Source organism: Pelophylax lessonae, assembly GCF_965119305.1.
Source record: "Pelophylax lessonae genome assembly, chromosome: 7".
NCBI classification, from domain to species: Eukaryota; Metazoa; Chordata; class Amphibia; order Anura; family Ranidae; genus Pelophylax; species Pelophylax lessonae.
In genome coordinates this window covers 95,784,943-95,808,362 of record NC_138774.1, presented here as the reverse complement: position 1 = coordinate 95,808,362, position 23,420 = coordinate 95,784,943, and the positions used below count along the sequence as shown (strand labels likewise).

General features: G+C 46.7%; 1 protein-coding gene across 1 annotated transcript in view; it reads left to right on the top strand.

Annotated features, from left to right (window-relative positions):
• Positions 1-2,018, top strand: part of ABHD16A (abhydrolase domain containing 16A, phospholipase) — a 54,780-nt gene extending 52,762 nt beyond the window's left edge. Inside the window, exon 20 of the mRNA XM_082264003.1 lies at positions 1,711-2,018. Coding sequence (XP_082120129.1) covers positions 1,711-1,794 — 84 coding nt within the window. The 3' untranslated portion in view covers positions 1,795-2,018. The remainder of the gene's footprint in view (positions 1-1,710) is intronic.
• The last annotated feature ends 21,402 nt before the right edge of the window (positions 2,019-23,420 follow it).

Genomic DNA, 23,420 nt, shown 5'->3' with positions numbered 1-23,420 from the left:
TCTGATCGCACTACTTAACGAACCACTTACTAATATCCTGAGATTCACTCAGACTCTAATATACTACATGTTCTTGGCAGCAAAAATTGCCCTTGCGACTTCTTGGAAAAGCACTGTGATTGATTTAGCCCTCATGAAGGGAAAGCTTACCTGGATCATGTTACATGAAAAACTAGTCGGTGTCCTGGGGGACAAACAATCTCTATTTTAAAGTATATGGACCCTCTGGCTTCTTATCCAGATGACACCCAATTTGTTGGCTGGATGGGATTCTGGACAGACGTGCTCCCCCTCTTTTCTTTACTTTGCCTTGTTTTTCTCCTCTCCGTTTCTTTTTCCTTATTTCACTTTATATCTTTTTTTTTTTTTGCTTTTCTGATGTACAGTTGGCCCAACAGTTGGCCTTTATCCTCATTCTGAGGTTAATTGTAAGGTTTTTTGCTCATGACAAACTACCTCAGGAGACTTTTTTCCTTTTGATCTCTAGATTGAGACACCCCTGACTGGTACTATAGAGTTTACACTTGGTCGATCACATTACTGTAGTTCGTCACACCTACTTGTGAACTGTTTATGAGTTCTTAGCGAAACCCTTACCATTTTTATCTGCTATTGTATTATATGTGTAATGTATTTTTTTTTCTTTTCTTTTTATTATGTACGGTTTATGTTGTACTACGGTGTGCTTCCCAACTATGTCCTTTCTTGTTACTCTAAACTTTAATAAAAAGATTGAAACAAAAATTAAGGGAGAAAACCAAACAGTTCAACTTGGCAGAACTAGCCATTCAGTTGTGCCAGGCTACGCTAACACCCTTGTCTGCATAATAATTTGGAGACTGGTGCACAACTTCCAGCCAGCCCTGGGAGCATAACAAAGGGAAGAACAAGAGGATGGGGGACCGTGAGAAAGGGGGTAAAGGGGTCTGGGTAAAGGTAGAGAGTTCAGGTGTTTTAACCCCTTCCCTTACTTTGCCTGGAGGGTGTACATGGATGTCCTCCCATGATTGCACTTTGCATTTTCCCATGCGCCCCCTGTGGCGGGCGGTGGGCTCTGTGATCTCTGAGTCCTTCGGTGCTAATTGGTGCTGCCTATCGGTGCCCATCATTGCAGCCTTATCAGCGCACATCAATGAAGGAGAAAAAATACCTGTTTGCAAAATGTTATTTTAAATATTACCAAAAGATAAGTTCTATTTGTGAAAAAAAATGTATACAAATTTAAATTGGGTACAGTATTGCATGACCATGCAAGTGTCATTCAAAGTGCGACAGCACTGAAAGCTGAAAATTTGCCTGGGCAGAACGGGGGTGAAATTGCCCAGTAGGTAAGTGCTTAATGAAGGTCTCCAACCTTGTGACAACAGTTTGGTGAAGGCTCTTTTTTCCCAGTATGCCTTTGCCTTTGTGCATAAAGCCAACTCCATAAAGACATGGTTGTATGAGTTTAGTGTGGAGAAAATGGAGAGGTCTGCACAGAGCCCTGACCTTGGCCCTACTAAACAACTTTGGGCTGAACTAGAACACTGAATACGATGCAGGTTTTCTTATTTACATCAGTACTGTATCCATGCCCATGGTTTGGGAATAGGATGTCCCACAAGCATATGTAGGTGTGATGAACCGGTGTCTACAAACTTTTTAGCTTCGCTCACATATAAGCTCAATCTTATGTGTTTCTTTTAATAACCCACTTTGCTCTTTCTTTAGGCACAGAAACATCTGAGAAGCTTTGAAGCCACACACTGTACTCCCCTCCCCGCTAGCGCCTTCCACTTGCCCTGGACAGTATAATACCCTAGAAGCCTCAATATTATCCACACACTGATGTCTATGGATTACACCCAATCGCTGTCCTAATACCATTCTCCGCTCCTTGTGAACGGCAGCTAACACCAATGAATTAAAGATGGTCGCCTCTCCACCCAACTCTCATACCTCTTTGGATGTTTTTTTTTTTTTTTAATGGACTTTTGTTGAGCAGGAAAGGGTGTAATGTCACCCTGCGATAATATTTTTTGAAAGAAAACGCAATTAAAATGTGAATACTGCTTGTATAACTAGTTTGTCACTGTCAAGGCATGGAGTTAAACCACTGGCTGTTCATTAGCGTCTACATGGATGTCCCTGCCATGCCGACATTTTTAGTTTAATTCTAATTTTAGTTATTGAATACAGGCAAATGCTGCAATGAAATGCCAGTAATATGCACTAGGATCTGTTTTGTGTTCTTGTACTGTCATAGCTGCCTGTTTGTTTCCAGAAGCTGTGATTCAGCTCAAGTGGGTCTTGCAAGCTGTATGTAGGTTATTTTTAAAGATTTTTACTGTTTTTCTTGTAGCTGCATGACCAGTCAATGCTGTTATCAGAATGGATCAGAAAGATCTGGTTTAAACTGCAGCTCAACCAATGAGGCTAACCCTCTGCACAGCATGGTCACTCCCAAACACCATTGATTGGTGGAGGGATTGAGTGCACAAGATAGTTGAGCACTTACTGAAGGAAGAAACTCATGGAAGAATACAGACAGGGGAGGGGAAAAGGCCAAACGTAAAATGCACAAGTCACTGTTCTGCCCTGACAGCAGAGCTTGGCGTCTTGGAAGATTTTCCTGGCACAGCTCAGCTGTAGCATCATGAAACAATTTCTGTACAACATGGGCCCGATTTACTGAAGCGCACCTCTAAATATCCAATTGAAGAAGAAGATTGGGGAAAATGAGCTGCTTCTCTTGATTGGATGTTTGCAGGTTCATCTCACCTTCCTTTATATTTTAGTTAATCGGACCCAGGTTCACTTCACCTTCCTTTACTTAAAATCCGTTGCTCTAATTGGACAAACTTGTGAATTGCACAGTAGGCTATGATGCCATGTAAAACTACACATACCCGCTATTACAGAGTAAAGCGCATCGGAGAGAGGAGGTTGAGTGGGGAGTGGGTTGGGCGTTGGCTCTTAGACTCCGTTCACACTATGTCGGATCCGACTTCAGGGCGACCTGTGAAGTCGCATGCAGCGCGACTTCGGCACGACTTGCACGGACTTCATATAATGAATGTCTATGCAAGTCGCTCTAGGTCGCCCCGAAGTAGTATAGGAACCTTTTTCTAAGTCGGAGCGACTTGTGTCGCTCCTATTAGAACGGCTCCTGTAGCAGTCAATGGACCGCGACGGTGCACGACTTGTCAGGCTGACCAAGTCGCCTGACAAGTCGTGCTAGTGTGAATGGAGACTTAGGGCAGGTTCACACCAGTTGCAGTCCTGTGCATATGGACAGTAGATTATATAGGTTGCAATGGCCATGTTCACACCCAGTTCCGGTGCAGAAAAAAAAGTAGAACATACTGCATTTTTTACTGCACAGAACTGTACTGGAATGCAGCAAAATGCATCAATAACTTGTGTGCAGCACAGTGGTTATCACGTCTTCCTGGCAGCACTTGAGTTGTTGGTTCAAATCCCAACCTGTGGCACTACCTGCCTGGAGTTTGCATGTTCTCCCTGTGCCTGCGTGTGGTTTTCCCACACTCCAAAGACATGCTGGTAGGGTAATTGGATCCTGTCCAAATTGGCCCTAGTATGTGTATGTATGAATGCGAGTTAGAGGCCTTAGATTGTTAGCTCCTTGAGGGCAGGGACTGATGGGAATGTACAGTATATATGTAAAAGCGTTGTGTAAATTGACAGCAAAACCAAAAAAAATGCATCGAAAAGCATCAAAGTACCAGGACGCATCAAAAACACGCATGCAGAAACTCATCCAGACTGTTTCTGTGGTGTGAACTGGCCCATATTAAAGTTTTACATGGAATTGTAACCTGTTGTGAAGTTCATAAGCCATCTTCTGTCCCAGCGGAGCCCCTTTACATTCAGCATGCATAGTGATGACTGTGTTTTTTGGTTTTCAGTGTTGCTGCTCTTCAAAGGCCAGTATAGACATGAGGGTGAAACAAAGCAATGATGAGAAATGTCCAGTTCTGCACACAAGTTTGTCCTGTTTGTTTTTCAAGAGCAGCAGTGTGCATTAACCTATAGCAACCATTTTACCTTTCTATTAAATCAATGAAAAAGGAATTCTGATTGGTTGCTCTTGGTAGCTGCACTTTACTTTCAAGTGTCATCTTTATCATTTAACATTTGTCTGACATTCCATTATGTGATATGGGAGTTTTGGCTTTTACTCTCTCAGTAAACTCATGTGCATGTTGTCATCGTTTGGTGGTTATAGATTATTTTTAATAAATTCCTAGGTGTTCTTTCCAATACAAGCCTTGTGTGTGTTGCATATGGAAGAGTGAGGTACATCATGCAGGATCAATTATGTCACCATGTTTTGTCGGCAGTCGTGAGCTGGAATAGATTTTTATATCATACACCTAGAGAGAGACCAATGGGGGTATTTAATAAGGCAAAGAGCAGCCAATTAGAAATGATCTTCTGGTAGTATCATGAGTTCATTGCTTTGGGTTACTATGCATCCAAGATCGAAATGGAATTCCACATTCTAGATTACCTTGTGATGCACCGTATGGAGTCTGCAAGTACCGGTTATCCTTCAAAATGATTCCTGCATCCCTGTGGAGCACTTTGGGTCCTAGGCTATACATGGGGTCATGAATTCTGCCCAGGTTAGGATAAAGCCTCGGCTCTAAATTCTGCTCTTTCATTCAACTGACAAACGATTGTACCTGTGAATGTTCTGGCATTCGAGTGTAGAATGACGGAGGTTGGTTTAGTGTAGGCATAATCTGAACCTGGGTACAGTCAAGGTGTACTGCCTGGAATTTACAGGGGGGCCAACAAGAGAGCTTGATATGCAGGTTAGCGCCACATGGTTACTGAACTTCAGCGTTGTCACCTTAGAAAAGTTTAAGGTGTATTCAGACGTTCGTTGAAATCTCCCTCACCTCTGAAGCCCAATCACGCTCCCCAGGTTACTGATGGGCAATGAGAAGTGATTCAACGCCTCCTCACTGCCTGTTTTTACCCCATTTTTGCAGACAAATACGTCGCAACCATGTGCATTGCACACAGTTGTGGGGCATTTGTGATGCTTACCCTTTGACTTGGATTGGCTGCCCGCTAAATACTACAGGGCAGGTCAACTTTCCCACGGGTGTGACATGTAAACACTCCTGTCCACTGCTTATTGCAGCTTTTGGGGAGGCTGTTGGCTCCAATCAAAAGTTAAATGAGGCCTTAGGATTCCTTTACACTTCTGCATTGCAGTAACTTGTGTTGCAGTGCTGTTCCCTTTTGAATGGCACTCTCAACACGCCTATGTTGTATTGCACAGCAAAACAAAAAAGGGTCATGTCCTGTTTTGGGCAATTTGGTTAGTTGCCTTCAAAGAGTGATGTTTTTTTAGCTTAATGCATTTTATGCATGAAGCCCAAAAAAACCTGTGTGCAGCAGCCTCCCCTAACACTTACCTGAGGTTCCTCTCTGTCCAGCAATGTCAACTAGTGTCTTAGCCATCTGAGATTCTCCCTCCTGATTGGCTGAGACACAGCAGCGGTGCCATTGGCTGCTGTCAGCTAACCAATCAAGTGAGAGAGGGGGCTCCATGTCTGAATGGACACAGGGAGCTGTGGCTTGGCTCGGGTGCCCCCATAGCAAGCGGCTTGCTGTGAGGACACTGAACAGGAGGGAGGGGCCAGAATCACAGAAAAGGAGGATCCGGGCTGCTCTGTGTTAATCCACTGCAACAGAGCAGGCAAGTATAACAGGTTTGCTATTTTTATAGGAAAAAAAAAAAAAAACAAGACTTTACAATCGTAGTATGTAACTGAAACTGTTTATACAGCAGTGGCTGCAGCAATTCGTAAATTAGTTTCTTTTGGCCAGCTTGACCCAGACAAATGTGGAATTGGGCATTAATATTATTTACATTAATGCACCACAAAAATGTTCATGGGCCTTCAAGGCCAAGTCAGGATTACCTATTAAAAAATGTCACCTGCCTGGCTATGCAGCATGGCAGAAGTGTGTAAATATCAAGGCTGACTGTACAGAACTAAAATACTTTAACATGTAAACATGCATTTATTTTATGCCTAGATTTCTATATTCAACATGATAAAATCCTTCCAGAGAAGAGAACCAAATCTTTCCAAAAAGAGGACCTGTCTCGGCCCATGCTGTCTCACAAGGGATGTTGTTCATCACTTGTGATAACAATAAAGTTATTACAAAAAAAAGTAATATAAAGCCCCCCTGTCCCACTGTGCTTACGCATAAATGCGAATGCATACGTTACTCCTGTACACATACGTAAACAGTGCACCCATGTGAGGTATTGTCGTGAATGCCAGAGAAAAAATTCTAGCACAGACCTGCTGTGCCACTCTAAACTGGTAACCTATAAAGGTGTTAAAAGCGCCCCTATGGATAATTTTAAGCACCATAGTTTGCCACCATTCCACGGGCAGACACAAGTTTAAATTGTGACATGTTAGATATCTATTTATTCGGTGTAATGTAATCTTTCACGGTATACAAAAAATTGGGCCAATTTTGCGGTTTTGTTTTTTTTAAGTCATGAAAGTGTTTTTTTTTTTTTTTTTTTTAAATTGCGTTTGGAACCGCTGCGCAAATACCGTGTGAGATAAAAAAAATTCCAACACACCATTTTATTCTATAGGGTCTCTGCTAAAAACAAATATATAATGTTTTGGAGTTTCAACACCTTTATGACCACCTGCCGCACATTTACTGCGACAGGCTGCCTCTCCTGCGTGAATCAACGTAGCCCTACATCGGTCGCGCGCTTGGTGCTGGGCGGTGAGCACGCGCCGCTGCTGACGTGCTCCCACCCCCACTAGGCAGCAGGGAAGTTGATCCATGGGGCTAGCACCCTTGATTGCTCCCTGCTGAGAGAAGACGGTCAGCTGTTGTAAACACAGCCGACCGTTCTTCTCTCTGAAATGTATATAGAATCACAGGTCTCTGGTTATTTCACAAGCCCATCCCCCATACAGTTAGTAAACCCTCCCCTAGGCTCACACTTAACCCTTTGATCACCCCTAGGTTAACCCCTTCCCTGCCAATGTCCTTATTACAGTAACTGCATATTTTTAGCATTGATTACTGTAATAATGTCACTGGTCCCCCCAAAAATGTCAGGGGAAACTTTTGCACAAACCAATCAAAATATGCTTATTGTAATTTTTTTTTACCAAAAAAAGGCCTAAAAATGAAAATTTTTGTTTTTTTTTGGGGGGGGGGGAATATTATAGCAGAATGTGAAAAAAATATATATTTTTTTTTTCAGAATTATCGCTCTTCTTTTTTTTTTTTTTTTTTTTGTTTATAGCGCAAATAACAAAAATTAGACATGTGATCAAATACCACCAAAAGAAAGCTCTATTTCTGGGGAAAAAAAAGGACATCAGTATTATTTGGGTACAGCGTCGCACACCTGCATAATTCTGAGTTAAAGTAACAGAACCAAATCGCAAAAAATGGCCTGGTCATTAAGGGGGCAAATCCTTTCCGCTCCAGAAGTTAAGTAATTTTCTAGCACCAAAAAAATAGTTGATTTTAACATGTAGGAGCGAAGTATCAGCATAGGCTTGGAAAGGAGGTGGTAAAAACAAACAAATCTTTGATGTGCACTGAGCCTAATGAATTGCGTGAAGAGGTGGAGTGTGATATGAGTGTGTTTCCCATCTGCCTAGGAGAGCCCCTTTCACGTCCATGGTCCCAGAGTGAGGGTGTGACCAGCTGGAATTATGCCAGTCCCTGCCTACCAGGGATACCCAACATTGGGTGCAAGAGAAATCACAATTCACATTTTAGAATGCTCTAGATACTGTTAATGCCAAATGTTGGCATTTATAGGACTGGTTCTCCTAAAACACCATCTAAGGAGATTGGCGCTTTTCTGTGCACTTTCTTCAGCCTGTCGCTTATTGCAGAAAAATGATACCTGTTGTACCAGCATTGACCACATGGTGTCTTCAGTGAATATTTTACTCCCCGTGGGAATGTGTGAGTTGATTACTCAATCTGTAACCACATCAAGCCGGTCCTGGATATACTATCCACTTCTGGGAATGGGTGTGAGCTACAAACAACTTATTTAATAATGCAATTAAAGTTTATCTAAATCCAAGAACCAAAAAATGTAATATGCTGCAGCTTACCAGCTCTTAGATGTGGTGGCTGCATAGAAAGTGGATGTATGGCCTCAGATAATATGGAGTTCACACTTTACCCTGCGAATCCACTGCAGGTTCCCGCATCGCACTCAACTCGCAGGCAGTTCACACTGCCATATGCGAGTCGCTTGGGGTGTCAATACAAGGTTAACAACACCCCCAGATCAGTTCGCATATCACAGTGTGAACTGTCAGTTCGGACATGAATCGGATCGCATAGGTGTGAACACCCATGCGATCCAATTCTGGTGCGGACCCAAAAAAGGGTCCTGTGTGAGTTTGGTCTGAATGCGATGCAAATTCAGCCATATAATCTGTATGGCTGAATTCACATCGCACAGAGATCACTTGATTTGCAGAGCAGTGCGCTGTGAATCGCATATGTGTGAACCAGCTCTTGAGCTGGATACACACTATACAACTTTTGTTGTTAGATTTACCTTCAACTATGTAGTACAAGGGCCTGCCTGATTGCACACAAATTGAGAGTGTTTATGTCTGACCTCATATATGGTTTTAATAAATCTAAAGGAAAAAATCTAAAGACAATTGTATGGTGTGTATGGCCCATAGGTGTGCATTTTTCAGGCAGTGTGTGAATCTTTCTCAGTACTGCACAAAGTTTTCCAAACAATTGCAAATAATGCAAAGAAAGGCATTGAACAATGACATACAGCTGTATACAAAGCAAGATACTTCCTGAGCATCTTCTACAGCGGTGTAAACACACCGTAACAAAAAGTGCAAGACTTTAAATCGCATATCATGTGCCATGATGTTGTTTTGTTATGACAATATGAAATATTAGGGGCCTATTTAGATTTTTGCAGTTTGTTAATGCATTAAAGAGGTTGTAAACCTCCGAATTAAAAAAAAAAAAAAAAAAAACCTGAAAGACAAACGCATAATGAGCTAGTATGCATTGCATACTAGCTCACTATGAAATACCTAAGAACGAAGCCCCGAGGCGCTGACCGCTCACCTCTCTCGTGGGTGACATGTTCTGTCACCCTTCTTCTGGGTTCACGGCATCCGGCCATCTGATTGGCTGAACCCACGATGACGTCACTCCCGCGCGTGCGCCCGGGAGCCGACTGCCACGGCACGGGGGTCTGGAGGAACGGCACGAGCGGCCGTTCTTTCAGAGCACATGCGCCAGTGATGTCACTGGCTGCATTTAAGGCAAATATCTCCTAAACGGTACATGTTTAGTAGATATTTACAGTACCTATAGGTAAGCCTAGGATAAGGCTTACCTATAGGTACAAGTGTCAGAGGAGAGTTTACTTCCTCTTTAAGGCAGTCCATGAACAAGCTTCCAACGCACCCTATAGTGTCAAAAATCATATACGACACCTTTCAGTAACACACCACAAGGCACTACCATACGTCGGGTGCCATTTTAAAGGAAAAACTCAGCAAAGCAATAACGCATGTTGCATGCATTACTGTGCATTGCATTTCCATTTCACATTAGTGTAACTGGCCCCTTACCTGTTTGTGCTGTGTAAATACATGTGATGTCATGCGTTAATATGCTTTGTGTTAAGGCAGCCCATTAAAATTAAAGCAGCGTTCCGGCCTCAAAATCGACAAAATCTATTTTTCTTACGTCCTCCGACAGTCGCCGCCACCTCTAAGTCATCACTGTTGGGTATTGACTTCCGCTCCGCAGGAGTAGCTAGGCATAAAGACTTAGTCAAAAGAACAAAGGCATTTGCATATAAACACCCATGGGGGCTGTCCCATCTGGTCAATACCCCCCTGCAGTGACCACTCCCAACTCAGTTTCTTTCTGCCTAGCGTCAGGAGTAGTTAGGCTTCCCTGTGCTGGGGCTCCAGTCTCAGCCTTTCTAATCTTTTTTATTTGATTTTCTTTGAAAATGTCAGTTTTTTCTTTACTTTACTAGCTATTTATTTGGTCAGCTTTTAGTTTTTAGTCGACTCTTCGGAAGAAGATGGATCTTGCGGTGCTGGGATTCGGACTGACCGCCCTGGTTCTCCAGGGCAGAGGGTCAGATGGACTCCCAGCCCGCCATCGAGCGTTCAGCCGTGGTTCGTCCTGGCACTATGAATGACCAATCCCTGCTCGCAGCAGGGATACAGCCGTGAGGTGGCTACCTCACAGGACACATCTGCAATGCTGCAGTGTCATGTCCCTGGCTAATGGCATTCCCTGTCAGATGAGGACAGTGGCTTTCCATTCTGAGAGGCACCCCACGCCATATGGTACAGGTAAGTACTTCTGTGTGGGGCCTCTGTCTGGGGTGGCAGTCCTGTGTTGCTGTGTGTCCCCCATGTCTGTGCCTGTGTGACTCCCTCATGCGGTCCCTGCGGGGATCGCTTGTGCATGCGCTGCGGTGCTGTATGTTTTTGGGGGTCCCCTTCCCTGTGTCACTTTGGTGCTTGTTGGGGGTGCAGACTGTGTGTGTGGTGGCCGCAGCGGGGTAAAACCGCACGGTCCGCCATTTTAGGTATGGGCAGGCATGTTTGGCTTCACTATGGGCAATACTACATGCTGTTTTGGCGCCATCCGCCGCCATTTTGCGGTAGCAGAACGATCGTTCCGACCGCATGTTCGGCGGCCATTTTGCCGGAGCCTTCCATTCAGTCCTATGGGGCAGCCATTTTCCCTGAGTCATCCAGCTTATAGTTCAGCCTACTCTGACAGCACTTCCTTTTCCTCTGAAGCAGGACATTGGTGGTAACACTCTGCGGGGCTCTGCAGATTATCTCTCTCAATTACCTTCTGTATTGTCATTTCTGGCTCAGTTTTTCTTCTCCTGTTTGGGGGTCTTTGTCACTGTAGCTGTAGCGGTGGGCTGCGCACTCCGCAGCGGTCTTAAAGGGGCAGTATCAAATTTATTGCACTGTTGTTTTTTCATCTTGAGCAATGGATTCTCAGGACAGCAAATTCCCCCCAGCTCTGGTGGGGGACCCCGGTTCTCCTGTGGCCCCTCTGAGACCTGATTTGGCCGCTGCAGTGGCGACCTTCGTGTCCAATATGGAAATGCTGATGGCTGAACGTGCTGCTAGTAAGAGGCCCAGATTGTCTCTCTCTTCTGATTCAGATGGTGATATGGCTGCTGCAGCGAGCGTGCCCTTTTCAGGGTCTCACTCATCCTTAGACCCGCTGGGGTCTGAGGTGGAGTGGTAGATACCTCCTCCCCGGGGTCACCTGAAGAGCGAGTGACCATGCATGGATAGTTTCTGTAAAGGAAACCCTACATTTGGAGGATGAGCCCAGTCCTCCGTGCATTGTGTCCTCATTTGGGACACACAGGACCAGCAAGTCGGCGCAGGTTTTTCCCTGCCCCGCTGAGTTTCATTACACTGTTAATGAAATGTGGCGCACGTTAAAACGTCCATTCCTGGTGCCTAGTTGGTTCAAATTGCTTTATCCCTTTCCACCGGCTAGGGAATCACGATGGTGTGTGCCTCCACAGGTAGATCACTCTGTGGCCATGTTAAACAAGGCTACCTTGGTTCCTTCTGAGGATACCCGGGTTTTTCAGGATCCCACGGACTGGCGGTTGGATTCTCTAGCCCGCCATTCCTATACGGTGGCAGGCTCGTTGCTCAGACCCATTTTCGCGTCCGTTTTGGTGGCTCAGGCGGTGGCTGATTGGACTAAGGTGCTTAGGAGCAACCTCGTGTCTGATGCTGTTCCGCCTGCCCGGCTGGATATGGTGGATCAAATCCACCAAGGAATCATGTATCTGTGTGATGCGGCTTTAAATGAGGCTCCTTTAGTAGCACGCCTCTCTAGTGTCTCGGTACTTAACTGGCTACTGATATGGCTGAAGAGCTGGTCGGCTGACCAGTCCTCGCGGAAAACAGTTGCTGATTTTCCCTATGCTGGTTCTCACCTTTTTGGCGAGGCGTTGGATACCCTGCTGAAAGGCGTCACAGGGGGCAAGAGCACTTTGCTGCCCCAGAACCTCAAGAACAAGTCCTTTCGTGGCAAACGGGGTTCTGCGTCTCGATCCACTCAGGGGACCTTTCGTGCCTTTCGGAATCAATCCAAGGGCAAGCCCTTCAAGGCCCAGGGCAGCCAGAAGAATCCCTGGGCGGGCAAGCAGAAGTCAGGCAATGCCGGCTCGGCGGGTCAGTCTGCCTTTGCCTGAAGGGGCACCCTCACCCGTTTCAGGGGTGGTGGGACGTTTGCGTGGTTTCCTCCAACCTTGGCTGCTCCGGATTTCGGACAGGTGGGTTCAGGAAATCATTCGATCGGGGTACAAGATCGAATTCCTTTCCCGGCCGGCGGACAGATTCTTTCCCTCAAATCTTCATTTGCCTCCTGGGCGTCTGCAGGACCTGCGTCAAGCGGTGCAGGACCTGCGTCAAGCGGTACAGGACCTTCTTGCTCAGGGGGTGATTGTCCCGGTGCCTCATCGGGACAGGTTTCGGGGTTTTTATTCCAATCTGTTCACTGTGCCCAGAAAGGAGGGCAAAGTGCGTCCTATTCTGGACATGAAAGTGCTGAACCGCTTCGTGCACGTTCGAAAGTTCCGTATGGAGTCTCTCCGCTCGGTGGTGGCCTCCCTGAGTCCAGGGGAATTCCTGGCCTCGATAGATCTGAAAGATGCATACCTGCACATCCCCATTTTCGAGGGTCATCAGCGGTACCTTCGGTTTGCAGAGGACCACTATCAGTTTGTGGCGTTACCTTTCGGTCTCGCTTCGGCTCCAAGGGTTTATACCAAGGTGCTGGCGCCGGTTCTGGGCCTGCTAAGGGCACAGGGCATTGCGGTCTTGGGTTACCTGGACGATCTACTTCTGAGATCGAGTGTCAGCCAGGACCTAGTGTGCGATCTGTCCACCACGGTGCAGACGCTACAGGAGTTCGGATGTATGCGGGGCCTGGGGTTGATGGTGTCGGCCTTCGAGGCGATACCCTTTGCTCAGTTTCACACGCGGGTTCTCCAGACAGAGATCCTGGCCAGGTGGGACAGACTGCCTCAGTCTCTGGATCTGAGTGTCTCCTTGAGTCGTCAGACCAGATTGGCTCTTCTGTGGTGGCTCCAGTCCCCGACGGTGGCGGAAGGCAAGTCCTTCCGTCCGTTGTTGTGGACGGTGATTACCACGGATGCCAGCCTGTCGGGCTGGGGTGGAGTCCTGGGCAACCTGTCTGCCCAGGGCACTTGGTCGGAGGAGGAGTCCTCCCTCCCGATAAATGTGCTGGAATTGCAAGCGATAAAACTCTGTCTCTTCCAGTGGTCTGACCGACTTCGGGGCTGTCCTGTTCGGGTACAGACGGACAATGCTTCCGCGGTGGCTTACATCAACCACCAAGGGGGCACCAGGAGGGCCTGGGAGGTGACCGACATTCTGTCTTGGGCCGAGACTCATGTCCCGGCAATCTCAGCAGTTCACATTCCGAGTGTGGAGAACTGGCAGGCCGACTATCTGAGCCGCCAGACCCTGGACCAGGGGGAATTGTCCCTGCACCCGGAGGTCTTCCAAATGCTGTGTCCGAAGTGGGGATCCCCGGACGTGGATCTGTTCGCATCTTGGCTAAACCACAAGGTGGAAAGGTTCGGGGCAAGAACGCGTGATCCTCTGGCAGACGCCTCGGATGCGTTGGTGGCCCCTTGGCATCAGTATCGCCCGATGTATGCCTTTCCTCCGATTCAGTTGCTATCCGGGTTCCTCCGCAGGTTAGCCTCGGAACCGCACCTGGTGATTCTGGTGGCGCCGGACTGGCCACGCTGGTCCTGGTAGGCTGACGTTGTTCACCTGGCAGTGGCGCCTCCAGGGCGGCTGCCAATGTGGGAAGATCTCCTATCTCAGGGTCCAATCTTCCATCCTGCTTTACAGTCGCTGGCTTTAACGGCCTGGCTGTTGAGACCCAGGTCCTGAAGGACAGGGGTCTCTCCCCTGAGATCATCCCTACCCTTGTCAAGGCTAGGAAAACTTCCTCTGGTAAAATCTATTACCGTACTTGGAAGGCCTATTTCGCCTGGTGTGAGTCCAGGGGGTTCTCCCCTCACTCGTACTCGGTGTCGAGAGTGTTGGCCTTCCTCCAGTCGGGGGTGGACCAGCGCCTGGCGTCCGCACTGGCTATTCTTTTCCAGCGCCCTGTGGTGTCTCATTCCCTGATTCGCACCTTCATTCAAGGTGTACGACATTTGGCTCCTCCCAGGAAGGAGCCCTTGCCTCCGTGGGACTTGAACTTGGTTCTGTCCGTATTACATCGTGCTCCCTTTGAAAATATAAGGGAGATATCGTTGCCTCTGCTGTCTAAGAAGGTTGCCTTTTTGGTGGCGATCACTTCGGCTCGCAGGGTGTCTGAACTGGCAGCGTTATCTTGCCGTTCTCCGTACTTGGTGATTCACGAGGATAAGGTGGTTTTGCGTTCGCATTCCTCCTTCCTTCCTAAGGTGATCTCGGAGTTCCACATTAATGAGCACATTGTCCTGCCTTCGCTGTGTACGAAGCCTAAGCATCCTAAGGAGGTTGCTCTGCATTACTTGGATGTTGTCAGGGCGATCAGGGTTTACCTGTCGTCTACGGAACCTTTTCGGAAGACGGATTCCCTCTTTGTCCTTCCTGAGGGACCTCGGAAGGGCATGGCTGCATCCGCAGGGACTATTGCCAAATGGATCAGACAGACCATTGAACAGGCTTATGCTTTGAAGGAACGGGTTCCACCCTTCCCTGTTAAGGTGCACTCTACCAGATCTGTGAGTGCGTCCTGGGCCTATTGGCATCGGGCCTCGGTGGCCCAGGTGTGCAAGGCTGCGACTTGGTCGTCGGTGCACACTTTTTCCAAATTCTACAAAGTAGATGTTCTGGCATCAGCTGATGCCTCCTTTGGCCGCAAGGTTCTCAGTGCGGCACTGCCATGAAGGACCCTCGTTTTTTTTTTTTTTTTTTCATGGGTCCCTGGCTGTTGGTATTTGCTTTCCTGGGCTGTTGCTCCTGTTGAGCATTGTTTTCTGTTGCTCAGCAGGTTCTCTTACTGTGCATGTAAGGTTCCTTTCTCTGATGTGGGTACTGCGTTGCCTTTTCTACGGTTGCGTCTCCCACCCCTCATGTCTATACTGCTTTGGGACATCCCAACAGTGATGACTTAGAGGCGGCGGCGACTGTCGGAGGACGTAAGAGAAAATGGAATTTTTGTAAAATCTTACCTGTAAAATTCCTTTCTCTGAGTCCTCCGACAGTCCCCGCCCCTCTTTTGGGGTTGTGTTCTTATTACCTACTGCTATGCTACCAAACTGAGTTGGGAGTGGTCACTGCAGAGGGGTATTGACCAGATGGGACAGCCCCCATGGGTGTGTATATGCAAATACCTTTGTTCTTTTGACTAAGTCTTTATGCCTAGCTACTCCTGCGGAGCGGAAGTCAATACCCAACAGTGATGACTTAGAGGCGGCGGCGACTGTCGGAGGACTCAGAGAAAGGAATTTTACAGATAAGATTTTACAAAAATTCCGTTTTTGGGCCATCCGCTTGCTCTGGGTCACCTGAAAAATATTTTTACGATTTTTTTTTTTTTTTTTTTTTTGCTTACTTACCTTGATATTGAAAAAAATATACTCACCTTTCTCCCACTTCCTCCCTCTGCGGCCGCGGCCCGCGCCGTCACTTCCTCTTTGCATTGATTCCTGGGAGCTGAACGTCATCGCTCCCAGGAATCAATGCTCCTGCACCGGCCCCGCTTTTCACTTCTGGTGCAGGCGCGGCATTCCCTGCTAAACAGCTTCTGGGCATGCCCAAAAGCTGTGGAAGGATGCCGCGCCTGCACCGGATGAAGAGGACACGGAAGAGGATGCAGAAGAGGACACGCTGGCTTCAGCTGCCCACATCCGAGATGGCAGTGCTGGAGAAGAAATTTTCAAGGTAAGTATTTCTTCTAAAAGGTAAGTGTGACCCGGAACAGTTCAGAGGCTATCCATTGTGAAATGTACTAGCCCTGACTGTCCCGGGGGTATTTTTAGCTAAATTTCACCCCTGAGGCCGGAACTCCGCTTTAAAGTGTAAATAAAGACAAAACTTTTTTTTTCAGTTTTTTTAAGGAGTGGAGAGCGATTAGAACCCCTGCCAGTTTTATTTATTTATTTTTTTTGCTGTCTGTGCCACCGCTAGTGAGATTTACCCTCTCTATTTGTCATGTTTACCATTATCACTAAAAGTGAAAATAAAAGAAAATCCCAAATTTTGTGTTGACACCATAACAGTAATAGAGGGGAAATGTTCCAATGGGGACACTAGTTCTGGTAACCCTGGTGAAAGCTTGGGATTCCTTAAGGCTCAGTTCGCACCTATGCATGTTGCTTTTGAGCATTTCTGTAATGCTTTCTGCTGTGCTTTCTGCATTTTTTTTTTTTACCGTGATTTGCGTTTTGTTTTTTGTTTTTTTTTGGAAAATTTCTTTTGGGCAGATTTCAAATGCAAACTGCGGCAAAATAGCGCTACATGATTTTCTGCAGCTTCTCTATTGAACTAAAAAAGCAAAAAAAAAAAAGCACCGCTTTGCATTTAAAAAAGTCCCTGACCCTTTCCAAAAATGCAGAGGCACAAAAATGCATTAATGTGAACGTGTTCCATAGGAACCCATGTTAAAAAACTGTCCCACATTTCTCCAAAAAGCATGAAAAAACACATTGGTGTTCATGAAGCCTAAAGAGGAGCTCCAGTTATTATTGTAATAGGTCGGCGGCCACAAAACCTGCAGCCACCCACCTGTCCCAGGATCTAACATGCTCACCCAAGCCCTTTTCTCCACCTGTCTTCAGTCCCTGGCGTTGGCATCTGAACTGTGGGCACCTGGCTGTTACAGCTTGCAGTTTTCAGCAATGGAAAAGTTTTGCCTTTAGTTACACTTAAAAAAGGGATGCCAACACACCCCAAAGTGCCAAAAATTGGATGTGGCTCTTTTTTGTGTAAAGCACTACCAAGCACTGCAATGAAGTGTGGCAACCTGCAACCCAGGTATGAAAATGAATGGCACTGTAAGGCATGTTACCTTGGGTTGTTGGAATCTGGACATTACAATTGGGCTCTAAACTAGGAACATCCTTTAGGGGAATGAATAGTCATGTCTATGCTTTTTTTTTTTAGGAAGAGTCCAGCGGGCGATGGGAGAACCCCTAATAATGGGCACAATGAGTGTGCAGGCCTGGGAATCCAGTGCAGAGATCCTACCAATAGAGTTCCCAGGGAAATAATAATGCTGGTGAGATAAACTACAAGCTCCCACCGAACACTGGAATATCAGAATGGATCGTACCAGTGGACTGACCCACTAGGCCTCATTCACGTTGGTGTCCTGATCCATACACCCATGTGAAGGGCCATCTTCAGCCACCTGGGATGCACAGGTGTTTCATGCAGGAGTGTTCAGGGCAGCCTGTTCATATGATTGGCAGGTGGAGGTGGCCAGCTGCATAGATCGGAAAGCAGTCTGCCTGCATCCTGGCCAGTGGATCCTGGGCAGCTGAAGATCACTCTTCACTCCATTCTAAGGCTTCAATGTGTAAATGAAGCCTTAAAATTAAAGCTTTAAAAGCTGTACATCTTTGTATAGTATATATTTACATGATACACTCAATAAGGTACAAACCACTCCTGAACTTCTCCTAATAACTTACAAGGAGACCATTAACCACTTAAGCCCCGGAAGATTTTACCCCCTTCCTGACCAGGGCCTATTTTGCGATTCGGCACTGCGTTGCTTTAACGGACAATTGCGCGGTCGTGCGACGCTGTACCTAAACGAATTTCACGTCCTTTTTTTTCCCACAAACAGAGCTTTCTTTTGGTGGTATTTGATCACCTGTGCGATTTTTTGATCATGCGCTATAAACAAAAAAAATAGCGTAAATTTTGCAAAAATAATATTTTTCACATTTTTTATATGAAATTCCCAAAAAAAATGTAAAAATCTAATTTTTTTAACATTTTAGGCCAATTTGTTTTCTGCTACATATGTTTGGTAAAAAAAAAAGCAAAAAGCGTATTTTGATTGGTTTGCGCAAAAGTTATTGCGTTTAGGGAAAGATTTTTGTCATTTTTGTTGCTTTTTTTTTTTAACGAGTAATGGCGGCGATCTACGATTTTTTTGCGGGACTGCGACATTGCGGCGGACAGATCGGACCCTTGACTGACATTTTTGACACTTTTGGGGTTACCAGTGACATAAATACAGTAATCAGTGCTATACATATGCACTGTTACTGTAAAAATTACACTGGGAGGGAAGGGGTTAACTTTATTGGAGAGGGAGTGGTTAAGTGTGTCCCTAGGGGCGTGTTTCTAACTGTGATTGGCTGTGGCTACTGGTGTAAGAAGAGAGATCAACGGTCCTACATAGTAGAACCGTATTATCTCCATTCTTAAGCCCCGTACACACGTACCGATGGTCGGCTTACAAATGTTCCTCTTTTCTCCCCGGGATGTCGGTGTCTGCTGAAAAGTGCAAAGACAGCACAAGGACAGCACAAGAATTTTGTCCGCAGACTTCAGCTGACTGCAGAAGTGATGTCATGTAATGGTTAACTTTCCCTGTGTTTTCTATTTTCTGAGCATGCCCAGTCTTGCAAATCTGTCGGCCGAATTGTGTACTGACAGGCGAACAATCGTCCGTTCTGGTGTCGGCATACAAATATTTTCATGTTTGCACGAAAGACTTTTGTCCGCGGATTGTGCGCAGACATCTGTCGGAGGCACCATACTAACACGCGTACAATCGGCAGATCCTTCGTCCACCGACGTTTGTATGCCGACGATCGGTACGTGTGTACGGGCCTTTACACAGGGGAGAATGACAGGCGGCTTTGTTTACATTGGCTGCTTGCCTTTCTCCCGCTCCAACGGACGATCGCGAGTGCCCGGCGGACATCGGGTCCGCCGGGCACACGTGCGGGGGGGCCCGTGAGGGAGCGGGCGCGCGCCTCCGGCGGCGCGCGCTCGCTCCCTAGAGCCTCACAGGCTAGCAACGTAGACCTACGTCGCTTTGCCTGTTAGGGGCTGACCGCTCACGTAAATAGTCGTGCGGCGGTTGGCAAGTGGTTAAGGACCTGTTCCAACTATACTGTGTGCTGCTAGTGAATTGTGCATGGCCTTGTTTACACTTGTATTGCCCTCTGAACAGTTATTCACATTAGATCACTCTTCAGAGGGCATTTGACAGGCAGTGAGGAGAAGTTATATTTCCTCCTCCCTGCCCTCTTTAACCATTTAAATCCCACATCAGCATGCTGCAACTGTGTGCATTGTGATAGAGTTTGTAGCCTGCAAAGGAAAGGATTACACTCAGCTTATGATACTAAGAGGCCACATTATACCTGCAGTTCATTGTGTCCAAGTCATCCATTTTAAAGAATTTTGTCTTTTAGTATAAGAAAGACAAATGTAGCACTGTCCTCAGAGGGCTTGCTGTGTGATGACTTTTTTTTGGCCCCCTCTGATTACCAGCACACAGTCACTTAGGGACAGTTCACACATCCATCCTTACTCCCAATGGCTCGTCACATAACAGTGGCGGCTGGGGCTCAAAACTTTTGGGGGGGGGGGGCGCAAACAGAAAAATGTAATAGGCATTGCTTTGCAGCTAAAAACGCGGTAAAAAATTGCATGACTTTGAGGTCACAAAAGTGTGAAAGGGGCCTTTAGTAATCAAGGTATAGTGTGCCCCCTTCAATGCAGAGTGACCAGTGTGCCCCCTTCAATGTAGAGTGACCAGTGTGTCCCCTTCAATGCAGAGTGACCAGTGTGCCCCCATCAATGCAGAGTGACCAGTGATTAGTATGCCCCCTTCAATGCAGAGTGACCAGTGTGCCTCCTTCAATGCAGAGTGACCAGTGTGCCCCCATCAATGCAGAGTGACCAGTGATCAGTGTGCCCCCATCAATGCAGAGTGACCAGTGATCAGTGTGCCCCCATCAATGCAGAGTGATTAGTGTGCCCCCATCAATGCAGAGTGATCAGTGTGCCCCCATCAATGCAGAGTGACCAGCGTGCCCCCTTCAATGCAGAGAGACCAGCATGCCCCCTTCAATGTAGAGTGACCAGCGTGCCCCTTCAATGCAGAGTGACCAGCGTGCCCCCTTCAATGCAGAGTGACCAGCGTGCCCCCTTCAATGCAGAGTGACCAGCGTGCCCCCTTCAATGCAGAGAGACCAGCGTGCCCCCTTCAATGCAGAGTGACCAGCGTGCCCCTGTAATGTTCCGGTACCTATGGTACCCTTGTTCCTATATTTCTCCTCTCTTTGCGTCCCATCTTGTATATACAAAGGACGCATACACCTTTAAGACCGGATGACATCACTGCCGAGCGCCGCTATTTCAATCGCCGGTTTGCTCTCACTCATCGCTCGTTCAAACCCACATGTTCATTGCACCTACGCCTGAGAAGTCGGAGCTGCTGACATACCTTCCTTGCTGAACTAAGCCGGAAACCTCGCTGGTGATCCGTATCCCGCTACGGGATCACCCCTCTCCTCTGGACATTGTATTTCCTAACCTATCTAAGTGATAAGTACCCCGCAGGGGATTCTTACTAACCAATCTCCTACTGTCATCTACTGCAATTACCAAGACTATCTGTATCTATCTATTCACTATCATCTGCATAAGACTGTTAGCTCTTGGGACTACCTTGAACTATCCTTGCACTAGGTTACTCTGTCTAAAGTATACTCCATCTGTGTCCTCTTACCATCTGCACTATACTTGACATCAGAACCTATCTGCTTACCATCACCTGCAACTCTCCTATACTACTTCTAGTGCTCACCATACAATAGCCTGTCTCTCATCTATATATCCTCATATACTCTATCCCTCCATTAAAACATCTATTAATATATATAGTATATAACAGGCTGTACACGGTGATGAAGTCCTGAGAGTTGGATATGTTGTTCAACACATTCTCTACAAGGCTACTGAGTGTAATAATTCTGCAGCTGTATATCCATCCGCAAACAAAAACGCATGAACATTACAGCCCCCTTCAATGCAGAGTGACCAGTGCACTTACCTGATTTGCAGCGGCAGCTTCTCAGTCCCCCGCGTCTCCCCAAATCCTCCCACCTCCTCCTCCTCCTTGGCCAATGGCATGGGTTCGCCTTTCGGCCAATCAGAAAACAGGTCTAGGACCCGCTTCCTGATTGGCCAGGAGGAGGATCCGTTTGACAATAGCGAATTTTCATTCGCTATTGTCACACAAATGGGTGGGCTAGGGCGCAGTGCTCTGTGCCCCGGACCCACCCTTTTCTGAACCCTATTGGCTCTAATCAGGTGCTTCAGAAAAAAAAAACATTGAACTCCATGCGTCCGGCCCCCCGCATGTAGATTAGGGGGCCAGACACATGGATAGGGGGGCGGCGCCCCTGCGCCCCCAACGCACCAGCTGTCACATAATAAACAGTCCAGGGGTTTTGGTTTTAGATTTATTGTGGAACTTGGATGGGAGAAGGGAATAGTGGGATACTCCAATTTGAACTATGTACATTGGATGAGGACAACTCTCACTTGGCCTCACCAGGTTACTTGTGGAAGCATTAACACTGCTTTAACCATACTGCCATTTGTATGGAAGGGTTAAGTCTTCTTGCTCACTCTCCAGGAGCAGACTTGTTGCAACTACATTATCTTCAGGACACTCTCTAGCATACCCTCGACTGACACCCGTCCACTGACTCTTCTAGCAGAAGGGATGGCTCTCTCAGAACAGGCCAAAGACACAGATCTGTACTCACTGTAGCCAGAATCAGATCCTCTCCAGTGTCTCTCTTCAGTCAGCTCTGCAGGACCTCCGGGTTCAGCTCCTCTCTGACTCTCCGGCCCTTCAGTCGACCACCTGAGGCCGCATGGCAGCTTCTACAGAGGAGGGGCAGCTGTCCCCTCCCTCGGAGACCCCGCTATCCAACTGAAAGACCCCAAGCACATGTGCCCTTCACATTATACAGTATCTCAGCATGCACTGAGGCACTTTCCCCTGCCAATCACCAGGGCTGTAACAAATACCTGTGAACTCATTTGTCAGGTTTCCTCCCACTGCCCAATTTGCCTCCCTATTGGATCAGTGTGAAACACTTCAGACAAACTGAGCCGCACCTGAGGACCATGAGCAGACCTCACTAGCAGATCCTGCTCTCTGGCAGGCAGAGAACAATATAGATTTACCTGGCAATGTCTCCGGTAAGCAGAAAGACTCAAAAACGATACTCTCTCTTCTAGTACCTACCTAGGAGGATGCTACACAAATATTTACAGCTGTGGCCAAAAGTTTTGAGTGACACAATTATTAATTTTCACAAGTCTGCTGCCTCAGTGTTTTTAGGTCTTTTTGTCAGATGTTACTATGGTATACTGAAGTATACCATAGTAACACTGAGTAGTGAACAAGCACATAGCAGTCGTGTGAAATGCGTCTACTGTCCTACCCTGCTGTACCTTGTACCACTTATGAGAATAAAGGAACTTTTCTTCATTGGATTCCGTGGTGGTGTGCGACAATTTTCTTCTTTCATACTGAAGTATAATTACAAGGTGTCAAAGGTTTTTTTTGACAATTACATACATTTTTTGCAAAAAGTAAATATTTGCAGTGTTGACCCTTCTTTTGCAAGACCTCTGCAGCTTGCCATGCTGTCAATCAACTTCTGGGACACATTCTGACTAATGACAGCCCATTCTTGCATAATCAATGCTTGGAGTTGGCCAGAATTTGTGGGGGTTTTTGTTCACCCGCCACTTGAGGATTGACCACAAGTTGTTAAAGGAATTAAAGGTCTAGGGAATTTCCTGGCCATGTACCGAAAATGTCGATGTTTTGTTCCCCAAGCCACTTAGTTGTCACTTTTTCCTTATGGCAAGGTGCTCCATCATGCTGGCATTGTCCAACTGTTCTTGGATGGTTGGGAGAAGTTGCTCTCAGAGGATGTTTTTGTACCATTCTTTATTCATGGCTGTGTTTTTAGGAAAAATTCTAAATTAGCCCACTCCCTTGGCTGAGAAGCATCCCCACACATGAATGGTCTCAGGATGCTTTACTGTTGGCATGACATAGGACTGATGGTAGCGCTCATCTTTTCTAAGGATAAGTTTTTTTTCTGGATGCCCCCAACAATTGGAAAGGAGATTCATCAGAGAAAATGACTTTACCCCAGTCCTCAGCAGTCCAATCCCTGTACCTTTTGCAGAATATCAGTCTGTCCCTGATGTTTTTCATGGAGAGAAGTGGCTTCTTTGCTCCCCTTCTTGACACCAGGCCATCCTACAAAAGTCTTCACCTCACTGTGC